Raw genomic sequence first — 12,310 nt, 5'->3', positions numbered from 1 at the left:
GGCCGCTCCTAAGGTTCCTTAAAGTTACCCATAATTTAGTGATGGGAGTTCAGAATTCCAAATAATAATTGATTAACTGGATATATTTGGTAATACAAAAAAAAGCCCGGCTTTTTTTTTTTTGTGTGAGGACAATTTTTTTTCTTAATCTTACAAAAGACCAGATATCTGGAGTAGAAGCATTTCCTCTAATAATTGACTATGGATATAACTTGAAAACTTCTTGATAAGAGCATTATACAAAAAGCATATTCTTCAAATTCATTAGTGGGAACTAGAATTCAGCGCTTACTTTTAGGTAATGACTCATTTCAAAGTTATTGACTTGACATTTATCAAGCAATGTTGTCTTGGTTAATCATATTCTCAAGATTAATATATTCTCACTGACAAGAACTGTATGCTTCTTACTGGCATATCAATTTCCTAGTTACTAATGCTACTTGAAGGAAACAATTTAAATCATTTGGCAGGGCTCCTGTGTTTCCAAAGTCAGAACACTCTTTAGTAGAGATTTTCCATTCCATTTACGCAGGAAAAAGGCCCCAAATAAGATTTTGAACTGGGTAAGCTTATAATATACCTTTCTTTAAATTTGATAGGAATAGCTGGGATTAAGGAGAATATCAAAATTTCACAATATCTTTGAATATGGATAGATTATATACAAACCATTGCTTTTTAAAATCACATTTCTGTGCTATATATATCATTTTAATTGAGAACCATTAATTATTATAATTTGTTTAGAGGTGAGGTCTCACTCTGTCACCCAGGCTGAAGTGTGGTGGCACTATCACAGATCACTGCAACCTTGAACTCCTGGGCTCAAGAAATCCTCCCATCTCAGCCTCCTAGTAGCTGGGACTACAGGTGCACGCCACTATGCTTGGCTAATTTTTATTTTTTGTAGAGAAAGGGTCTCGCTGTTATGCCCAGGCTGGTCTCGAACTCCTGGTCTCAAGTGATCCTCCCACCTTGGCCTCCCAAGTTCTGGGATTACAGGCGTGAGCCACTACGCCTGGCTGGAACCATTAATTATTAACTCCAGAAAAGAGTTCTTTAAATCTAACATATTTGCATTGTTTACTCTCCTTTCCTGCTATGTCCTTAAAATTCTTAATTTTGGCTCCCTTTCCAGGATTGGACATCTCTATTGATTAAACAGTGGGCCAATGATGATAAGCCAAATCAGGCAGAGTTTCCAGGGGGAGGAGATTAGTTCTTACTATCTAAACTGAAAATGCTCATTTTACCAGACAGGCCAGCAGCTTGACTGTGGAGCATTCTGAGCTCACTTCTCCTCTCTCTAAGTTGTAAGATGTCTTTCCTAATTACCTATTTCTTGAGAAGTGCCTAGAAATCAAGTTAGGTTTATATATGAAATTTAGTCCTTGTTTTCTCATAAGAGACTGGGTGCTAGTGAGAGCCTGTTTTTGAGTAGTTATTAAATATTTTGAATATCACCTCTGTCAGGGAGTAAATAAGTAAAACATTGCTGAAGAAATAACTGCCTTCTTTTCAATCACCATACTTTGCAGTTTTAAATTGACCTATCTAAATTCCCTCTTATGAACGTAAAGTACAAATCTGCAATATTTTTATGAATTATTGTTTAAGAAGATACCTTATAAATACTACATTATAGAGTACATTTAAATTTTTATCTACTATGGCTAAATGAATAAGAAACTTGTTGGTTTTATTGTAGTAAAATACACTTATAAATCAGCTAAATAAAAGACTTAATTTTGTTCCTAGATGCTGCATTTCCACTTTGAGAATGCTTATGATTGATATATTATGCTCGTTCCTAATAGTATGCTGGGTGTCCACATATTGACTTTAGTAACTTTTAAATTTTATAGTTTTCTTTTGGAAATCATTTATAATATCCTTCAATAACTTTGGAAATTTTATTTTGAAATTTTACCTCCAAAATATGATGAGAACCAAGTCCCATTTCAGTATGTAGATTCAAATGAAAAGAAGAAGGAAACCTTCTAATAAAAAAAAACATTTGGATATAAATCATAAGGAGAATTCAAGGTACTCACTTGTCATCTGTCTTTCCTCCTAGACAATATATCATCCCCTTATGTGAAATCACATTATGTCCATAGACTTTGATAGGAAGTTTTTTTACTTCATTCCATTTTGTAGCCCTAAAATTAGATGATAGAATTGATAAGCTTTCAGTAAATTTCAGGGTATGAAAATATGAATATGTTGTAGGCACTTATATACCTGAATGCTTAGGGAACAGGAATATCATGCCAACTTACACAGGATCATAGCATAACACTGAATCCAGCGAAGCCTCTGTTTGAAGGTCTTTGCCTGCAACTACATAGATTTTGTCATCTACCTCTCCCAGACCGAAGAGACACCTTGCTGAAGGCAGAGGTGGAAGTCCAACCCACTCAGATGCTATGTTATCAAGCTGAAAAAAAAAAAATGAGGAATTGTGTAGCTTGTTAGAAAAAAGTTACAAGTGTACCCAAAAAAATGCTATATTTTGTGTGTTGTTTAGAATTCATCGAGATAGTCAAAGATCTCAAAAGCAAAATGAAACTATAATCCCAGAGTATCTTAGCTTATAATTACCAAGAAGAATGAGAAAATGTAGTTCGCATACCAAAATTGATAAAAGTACCAACACATCTTCAAGACTTAAAGAAAGGAAAGAGTATAAAATAGAATCACCAGAGGTTAGAACTGTGAGGTTTCTTGTCAAATTTTCTTCCATGTTTCCCTGTTCAGCTTTGAAACAAGGGATTCTGACTGATACTTTTAGGACACTGGGGAAAGAGAGTGTCAGTGCAGGGACGGTCACAGTATGTGAATGACTCCTGCATGCTATATTTAACATGTTCCCCAAGCCGGCACCTGAGACAGCTGGACCTGTCGCTCAGTCCACAGACAACTGGGAGGTTAGGCAATCTCTTCTCTTTCCTTAAGAAGTTTTTAGGTTTTCTGTGTTTTGCTTTACTATTTCTGATATAAGCAAGTGTTAAAGTGAATTCTCAAGTCACTTATTGGGTGTTATTTGACATACCCTTCTCTATTGTTTTGATTTATATTAAGAGATAGCTTTGCTTGTTGTTGCTATTGCACTTCTGCAAGCCTAAACTGGCCCTCCTAGTGCCCACGCTGTGGGGTAGGTGATTCTGCATGGCTGGCATCTGTCTCAGCACTTACTACTGGTAATTTTAAGATCTTCTACTTTGCATTTTAGGACACCAAGGCACAAGAAAATTGTTTTCTGAGAGAGTGCAGCTGCAGATTTGTTCTCTCTGGTGCCCCTTCTAGATTGCAGAAGAAAAATGAATAAAACCCAGATTCACTGGATACCAAGAATAGATGTGGATATATTTGGCTGTGGTATAGGGAGGGGTGTCTGTGGAAGCCTATCTCTTGTCTAGTAACCGCAGTTAAACAAAGCACCAATTAAGACTAGATGGGGCTGGGCGCGGTGGCTCACGCCTGTAATCCTAGCTCTCTGGGAGGCCCAGGCGGGCGGATTGTTTGAGCTCAGGAGTTCGAGACCAGCCTGAGCAAGAACGAGACCCCATCTCTACTAAAAATAGAAAGAAATTAATCAGACAACTAAAAATATATAGAAAAAATTAGCCGGGCATGGTGGCGCATGCCTGTAGTCCCAGCTACTCGGGAGGCTGAGGCAGGAGGATCGCTTGAGCCCAGGAGTTTGAGGTTGCTGTGAGCTAGGATGATGCCACGGCACTCTAGCCCGGGCAACACAGTGAGACTCTGTCTCAAAAAAAAAAGACTAGATGGAGAAGGGAGGCCGTGGCGGCGGAAAAAAAAAAGAGACTAGATGACATGAGGGGTTTAATCCCATACATGCATTGTTAGCTTTGCGTTCACTAATTCAACATCTAGACTTTGATCCTTTATGTTTTCATTTTTGAAAAAAATTCTTTGATCAAGAAGATAGTGTGGGCCAGGCGCGGTGGCTCACGCCTGTAATCGTAGCTCTCTGGGAGGCCGAGGCCGGAGGATCGCTGGAGCTCGAGTTCGACACCAGCCTGAGCACAGACCCTGTCTCTACCGAATAAAAAAGAAAAACAAAAATTAAAAAAATACACAAAACAACAAAAACCAGCTGGGTGTTGTGGCACGCGCCTGTAGTCCCAGCTACTGGGGAGGCCGAGGCCGAAGGATTGCTCACAGCCCAGGAGTTGGAGCTTGCGGTGAGCTACAATCACATCACTGCCCTCTACCCAGGGACACGGAGTGACACTCTGTCTCAACAACAACAACAAAAGAAGACGATGTGTAATACAGTGAAAATAATAATGAACATTTATGGAGTTTTCACTGTTGTCATAGACTTTGAACTAAATGTTTTACACAGGTAATCTCATTTAGTCCTCCAGAGTAGGCACTTTTATCATCCTCATTTTACAGATGAGGAAACTGAGGCACAGAAAGATTAATTTGCCGAAACTCACAGAGCTTTTAGGTGGTATTCAAATCCAAGCTATCTAAATCCATAGTTTGTTTTAAAGAATGGAACAGCAGCCATCATAATCCCAAACCCAAGGGCTTAATTCCCACATCGTACGGCACTGTTTATTTTCCCAAATTACTACTCCTAGGGCACTTTCTAGTACCTGCCAGGCTCTATAGATGAGCTATCAAGCTATTTAACCTCTCTGGGTTCCAGTTTCCTCATTGTTAAAATTAGGTTTGGACCTAGATTACTTTAAGACCTGTTCAAAAATTTGATGAATCTACTAATTCTATGGGGGTGGGAAAAAACTTCTTTTACCCGGGTAAAAAATTCTCATAATCTATTTACAGCATATATTCAAAGGTCAAATTACTCCTAAGTTAACTGTGACCAAGCAGAAAAATAAAAAGCCTTAAATTTGCATATGAATATTCCCTTGTGAGTCAAAACTCTCTTCTATGGTAGGTGTTTTTGTCCTGGCATCTTGTTCTACTGTCTGTGCCTTTTACAGGCAGCAAGGCATGGGTAATGACAGGGAGCTGACCTTCCAATTTTGTGTAACTGTTTTTGTAGCTATAAAGAACATCAAGCAAGTTTGTTGAACCAGAAATGAGAAGCTGTATCGGTAAAAGTAAGGGTAGTAATAGGATGGAAGAGAATAAAGATTAAATTAAACACTTGAGAATAAAGGGGCTGGGTTATGAATATATTCAATAAATTAAATATGAATATAAAAAATCTCTAGGAGTTTGGGGGAATTTATTCTATGGCTATAACTTCCTTGAATCTGATTTCTAGGTAACTATCTGTTTTGATATCATTTTACTTCCTGGATATATTTATAGCCTTTTTCATTGATTTTGCCCTTTCTGAAGTTTATCTGAATTTAAAATTAGGGCTTAGGAAATTTTCTGGCCCACATTCAAGTATGTATGATAACATTCTTCACTGGAACTTTGAAAATTAAGAAACAATATGTATTATTACAACTGCATTTGTCAAGATTGGAAAAAGTTGATTAAAGGTAGTTACTTGTGAATGCAAAGTATGTCAACACTTTGAGAGCATACTGTGACTGTGGTATGACATTCTACACTTGCTTATCTTTGGCCTTTCCAATTCAAGTCTCCATAAGCCCTAGGCCATGATTAGCTATGACCTAAACCAACTCTTTTGAGCTAGTTGTAGGCTACAAAGTATCAGTATTGGCATTATTGAAGATAAAAGTTAAGCTGACACCTTCATAAACTGATAAAGTATAATGCATTGATAATATGAAACAAACTCCCTTCAAACAAACTGTAAAGGGTCCATTAGTTTGAGAGGAGTTGTTTTTCTGGAAAGTTCTGTGGTTTGACAAAACAGATTGTTAATATCCTGACTATCCCAGAAGCCAAAAAAAAAAAAAAATTTGTTAAGTTGTAATAATGTCTAAGTACATCTCTGATCCAAATAAATGTGATGTCATAAATAAAAACTTCAAAATATCAATTCAAATTAGTGACACTGGCATAAGACGGTTTTTCCTAGGAGATAATCCAAAGTGTTTAGAATATGTAAATAGTTCATTTTCAACAAAATTATATGTTAGGCAGTAACCATAAATAAGAGATGAAATGCTACCTCTAAGAACTTCAAATCAATTCAAGGAAACTTAGAAGAAGGTAGAAAATCTTACCAATTATTACTTCTTTGTAATGTGTACTTTGATTTAGGGAAATAATTTGATTTAGAGAAATACATTCACCTAATTTTAATAGGCAAGAGTGTACAAGATTGAATTTAGTTTTTACTAAAATACTAGGCTTTGAAGGATTACAGTCACCATCAACTATAAATAAGACATTTTGGGTAAAAGAGTATAAAGAAAATCTTAAGTCATGAGTTAAACATTAATTAGAACCCCATTGTTCATCAAACCTTTTATTAAATCTGAGTAAAATATTTTTCTCTGTTAACCCTCTAAGTAATGAAAGTGGAAGGGACTAGAATAGGACATCAATTGTAGTAAAATGCAAACAGCCTGAATAATTCACTAATTGGCTAACTGGATAAATAACCAGCCTTCCCTTTATGCCTCTACTTGAATAAAAATAGTCTTTCTTACTTGGAAGAAGTATGACTGTAGAGGTTGATCCTTATTTTCTTCATCCACATATAGTCCTCCTACCACATATATCTGATTTTGCTGGGTAACAATGCTGGAATGATTTCTGGGAATCTGCTCAGCCAGTGCAGTAAGGTAGCATTCATTTTCTGTGGGATCATAAGCCACTGCAGCTGTGTCGTTAACCAAGAGGATGAGGTCTTTGACAAACATTCCATGCCTGGGAATGTCATTCAGGTAACCAGGAAGTAAATCTTCATCACCAACATCACCATTCACCTCACCTGCCCCAGTCTTCTCTGCGTTTTTGCTAGGTTCTGGGAGTTTGCCTGCGAAAGCATCTTTTAGAACTTTGATTTTTTTCTGGAGTTCTGGGTTGCTTTTAATTATATCATCTTTCTCAACATGATCTTTAAAATACTTTTCTGTCATAAGGCGAAAACGGATACAATCAAACACTTCGCTAAGGTTTTTAACCCTGTTTTCCTTGTCTGTTCGCACCCATTTCATCACTGCCTCAAACACTGCTTCTTCCTTTTCTACATTTAGGCTGTCGTTTGAAATGACCGAGATCAATTCCTGCGGAGACAGTTGCATAAAGTCCTCTTCCTTACAAATCTGTACAAAGCGATCAGACACAAATTCACGGGCAGAAATGGCAAGTCTCGGGCAGTCAAGAAGTAGTCCTAATCTTAGGATGGCTAGACAATTACCAGGAGCAAGTCTTTTCTGAAGATAAGAAACGCAGACAGTGAACACCGAGGGGATCTGAAAACGGCTGGCCAATGCAAAAATATCTTGCACATTTCCATCATTGAGATCAATACTGGCAGAGTACAGATACTTGATGATTAAATCAAGTATAGCAGGATCCACGTTATCTAGCACTACCTCCTTTTTTTTCTGCTCATCAATTTCAGATAAAAAATACTCACGGAAGTAAGGACTACAAGCTGACAAAATCAATCTGTGGCAAGGAAGACTTTTGTCACCTGCTTTTAGGGTGCAATCGATGAATTTTTTCTCATCCAGGAGATCTTTTAGACCATCCTGAAGAAGGGTGGATTGGTAAAGCCGCAGTTCCTCTGCGAGTTCCCGCTGGGAATCCATTTTGTGAGTAACCTGGGTAAGGAAGGGGACACTGAAAGCCTTAGCTCCTTGCAGCACACAGGTCTAGCTGTAAAAAGGCAGATCAGTGTGCTTTGCCCAGCTTGAAGTCTTTGCAATTTAATCCGACTGGCTAAATATAGATACCAACTCTAACAGCGGGAATTTAGGAGAGCTAGTTTGGACAGAGTTGTTCTTGCAGCTGTTATAGATTGAAAGTAACAACTGGAACTTTTAATCACTAAGGAAACAGCTAAGAAACAAGACATTTAAGTAGAAATCTTTAAAATACATAAAGCATTAGAGATATGCTAATAAAGGCTACAATAAGAAAATAATTGAGTTAACAGAAAAATGAATCATAAAAATGAGTCACTCTAAAAATGTTCTAGTAGAAAGCTGCGTGGCTCTCTGAATTAATGATGCAGAGGTCAAGAATATGAGGTGAGTTCATCTGAATACTCATAAGCAAGATCCTATTTCCAATAATTATTACATACAAATTTTTATTTTCCATTCAAAACAGTGGGATATAGATTTTTCTTTCAGAAGTAGGAAACTTAAAGATGGTCACTTATGTACTAAAATTTTATAAAATCTTTAATACCTACATTAGAAACTGCTAATTTTCTAAAACATTCTAACTTATCTTTATTCTTAAGTGGAAAAGCTATAATTAGTATTGAATTAAGTTATAAAGTTATTAATTTATTCACGTCCTGTCTTGCTGTACTAAGGATTTGATGTGGCAAACAGTAATGAGAAAAAGTAAAATAAAGGCAAATGGTTAAAAGGAATCAAGACCAGAAAAAAAGTTAAAAGTCAACACTAGGAAAAGAACAAAACCCAACACACACAAATATAATCACTAAATATATTCTGTAATTTTGTGCTGAAAATTATCTTACATTAAATAAAAGGTTAAAAAATTGATATAACTCCATGAGAACAATGTTATCACCAGAACACAGCAAAATCAGCAAGTCCTACATCAGTCATACAATTTGAAGAATAGGCCTTAGGTTTTTTTTTTAAAAAAAGAATATATAATCAGAATAAGTTGTTGATTATAATAGAACATATTAATTATGGAATGTAGAAGTCATGATTTGAAGGAAAACTGATTCTTTGTTTATATATAGATGGTATATAGTTCTTCATTACTTTTATTACATAATATTAATATTGTTAATATCATATTGTTAGCAAGGCTATAGAAATACTATAATTTCAAAGGTTGGTATTCTTAAACATGCCCAAAAGAACATAAGCTCTGTGAAGACAGGGTTTTTTTTTTTTTTCCAGGGTCTGTTCCGTTCAATTGTATAGCCTCAAGGGTACTCTATAAATATTTGTTGAATGAATGAATGTGCTTCCAGCTCAGGGAATTATGTATTTTTACACTTCAATGTCTCCAACCATGAGTAAAAAGCTTTTTCTTTTATTTTACATCACAGTGAACTCAGTGGTACTGTCAGCTGCTAAAACAACAGCTGAAAGAAGAGCTCATTGACTCTTTTTCCATTTATAGATGCCACTAAAGGTTTTAACACACTAGAAAAAACTAGCAGCTGCTTCCTTGTTTAAACAATAAATGACTCATTTCTCTCTATACGTAACATCTAACATTTGAAAAGATTAATGAGTCAGATGCAAACACCATGACATTTGAGATTACTCCTTACTAGTCGGCAATTTTATAAAGTCTTTTTTGCTTGAAAAACAGTATTTAAATATTATGGCAGCATTTTATTTGCCACCCATACCAATTTTTCAAACAATCTTCTTCCCCCCAATATTGGTGGTTTATTATAACCCCATCCCTTAAAAATGTAGACATCCTTTTCCATTTAAATGAAGAAACCCATTTGTAGCTTTTGTTCATTGATTTTTTAATCAACTCAGGTTATCATTCCGTTGTACTGTGTCTATGTAGTACATATAGTTGCATCTTATTTTAAATTTTTTTACACAATCCTTTCTCTCTAGAAAAAGAGGGCTCTTTTGGCTAGTATCAATTATTTGACAAAGGCTTCTTAAAATGCTTTTTACACTGAAGCAGTGGCCAAAACACTGAATGATGCTAGAGAAGTCACCTGATCTTATTTCAAAAATAATATCTTATTTTTGAAAATTTCATAGAAGTTTCAATAAATACAAACAAGGCGAAAGTTATTAAATGAACAATACTATTTCCTTACAAAATAGGTGTATTCCTACCTAAACTATATTGAAATTATTTATAAAATAGCACCCAAGACTTTATAGAGGGGTTGATGTACCCCAGACTTAGTTATAATTATTAGTTTTTACAAATATGATCCTCTAAAAATGACATGTTTAAGGACTGTAGTTTGTATTAGAGTTGGTTTACATTTGAAGCTATGTGATAATATATTTAAACCAGATTTTTATAATTAAAGCAGTATTTTGATTATTCTGTAAGAATAGTCTTATTCTTTTAAATAATACTTTCAAAACATTAAGTGGTGCTGCATAAATTCTTTATTTAACCCAACATGATACAGTCATTTAATATCTGAAAAACTAATGTTTTACAAGTATTAGGTACAAAGTAAACATTTACAAACCAGGTACACTTTGATTACAATTTTAAATATAATTTTTAGAAAACTGGCAGTTTTCTAAATTAGTTTTTCCTTAATCATTAAAAAACTCTTAAAAGCTTTAAATATAAAAGCTGTAAATATAAAAATTATTCCATGGCTTATAGCAGGTGACTAATATCTTTAGTCTTGAGATATCTTTAAATAGAAATGCAGCTCAACTCAAGATCAACTCATTACTTCCCAAAGTCCCTGTAGGGTGAATCCATCCTTCAATTTCTCTATTGCAAGCCCCAGTTCTTCTGAAAATACAGGTTCACGATCTTGTTGCTTTTTGGGAGATAAGAGAATGAGATGGGAATAGAGAAGGTGGGCAAGGAAGAAGAAAAAAACAAAAAATAGGTTTCACATAAGTTTGTGAATGCTAAATGTTGGAATACAGAAACTTTTTTATACACTATAAGTAAAATATCCTTACCTTATTTCCATCAGCAAAATAAGCCTATAAAACAAAGAAAATTCTATTTTACATACTGGACAAATAATACTCCAATAGATCAGTGGGCTAAGGAATAGGTAATTAATTTATAGAGTAATGTTGTAACTAAATGTATTTCAGGTTCTGTAGCTGTGTGTCTAATTTTTTTTCACCTATCTCTACAATGCTGGTAGCAGAATTCACTCTGTTAATCATTATTAATGTCTACAAGAATTATGCTTTAAGCTCTAAAAAAATGTGCTTTGTAATTAATGTTTGATGAGCATTGTTAATTCAAAAGAGATAAAAAGAATAACTTAGAAACTATAAAACTTCTTTCCTACTTTTGGTTCAAAAGAAGATGCTGGCAAAACAAAATAAATGCATATACTTTGAGATAGTCATAGTTTATAATTAAATATTTTATATTAATTTTACATAATATTTGTTACCAGACAGGTATTCTGGTCAGATTCATAGACCACAGTATGGAGAAAGCACTATTATAATTTTGGTTACTAATTAAATAATACCAATTTGGAAATAGGAAAGTTTATTGTTCAAATATCCTTTTAAAAATAATATACCTATAAATTAAGAGAAGACCATTTTATAAAGATTAATTATGGAAAGTGTAGAGTTTAAATTAATTGACTATAATATTTGACATGTCCTATTATTCTAAGGTATGAAAAAACTTTTCAGATTATCTACAATCCTCTGAATAACTGTGTTCTCAAACTATTTCCCACTTTGGTAATTTAAAAGTGTTGTCACCCCCCAAAAATTCCCTCACTAAAAATATTACCTTCGAATTCACTTTTAAGATACTGTCAAAATTCTCAAGTTCTATTTTTACACACTTAAACTATTATTTAATTAAACAGACTCAGACAAAAACCGTAAGAAATTTAATGGCTCTCCTTTGTGATGCTCACCACAAAAGCATCCGTGTGATCATCGGAGTCTATTTCTACATCATCTTGAATTTGTTCAACTGTCAGGGCTTCAAGGGGCTGTGGCTAAAAATCAATCAGTATATGGTAATCAGAGACAATATTAAATGTGAGAGGTGTAAATACTTGTAAAAGGATAACACAAACTATTCAAGTCTTACAAAAATCACTATATAATTTATATTCCTTTATTTAAAAACTAACAAGTAATAAAACTAGTCAGTTAAAGCCAAGCTTTTAAATATGAAGTCAATATCATCAAAAGAATTAAAATGGCAAATTTAAACACACTTACTGCAATACCTAGAGCTATCCTTAAAGAAAAAAAACTCACTTTGAGTTTCTTTCACATTGTTAAAAAAACTAAGTTTTGTAAAACAGCAAACTTTCAATTTTCCTCAAAATAGTCATTAAATAGAATTTGTAAAAAGTAAAAGAATATTTATATGGAATATTCCTAAAGTAAAGGATAAAATATAGTGAAGCTATTTACTAATTTGTTCATTTTTCAAATATTTGAGTATCTTTGTTATATTAGGTACTATGCTAGTACTGTTAGGGGTATAAAAATCTCAACCCTTACCCATGAAGGGTTTATAATTTACTGAGAATAGAGAG

General features: G+C 34.3%; 2 protein-coding genes across 3 annotated transcripts in view; both read right to left on the bottom strand.

Moving 5' to 3' along the window:
* The window catches only part of KLHL41 (kelch-like family member 41), a 16,495-nt gene extending 8,724 nt beyond the window's left edge, over positions 1–7,771 (bottom strand). The window contains exons 1-3 of one of the 2 annotated variants that reach the window (XR_001137749.1): positions 6,585–7,771; positions 2,286–2,443; positions 2,058–2,165 (exon numbers count right to left, since the gene is read on the bottom strand). Coding sequence is in view for 1 of the 2 variants with exons in the window: in XM_012650772.1 (XP_012506226.1) it covers positions 2,058–2,165; positions 2,286–2,443; positions 6,585–7,694 (1,376 nt within the window). In the remaining variant the exon portion in view is untranslated. The remainder of the gene's footprint in view (positions 1–2,057; positions 2,166–2,285; positions 2,444–6,584) is intronic. The other variant, XM_012650772.1, reaches the window with a different exon arrangement.
* A 2,665-nt stretch (positions 7,772–10,436) lies between these two features.
* BBS5 (Bardet-Biedl syndrome 5) overlaps positions 10,437–12,310 on the bottom strand; it is a 39,648-nt gene continuing 37,774 nt past the window's right edge. The window contains exons 9-11 of the mRNA XM_012650676.1: positions 11,675–11,758; positions 10,737–10,760; positions 10,437–10,588 (exon numbers count right to left, since the gene is read on the bottom strand). Coding sequence (XP_012506130.1) covers positions 10,487–10,588; positions 10,737–10,760; positions 11,675–11,758 — 210 coding nt within the window. The 3' untranslated portion in view covers positions 10,437–10,486. The remainder of the gene's footprint in view (positions 10,589–10,736; positions 10,761–11,674; positions 11,759–12,310) is intronic.

This window comes from Propithecus coquereli, unplaced genomic scaffold (genome assembly GCF_000956105.1).
Source record: "Propithecus coquereli isolate 6110/MARCELLA unplaced genomic scaffold, Pcoq_1.0 Scaffold34, whole genome shotgun sequence".
Taxonomy (NCBI): domain Eukaryota; kingdom Metazoa; phylum Chordata; class Mammalia; order Primates; family Indriidae; genus Propithecus; species Propithecus coquereli.
This window is presented reverse-complemented; position numbering and strand designations above follow the sequence as displayed.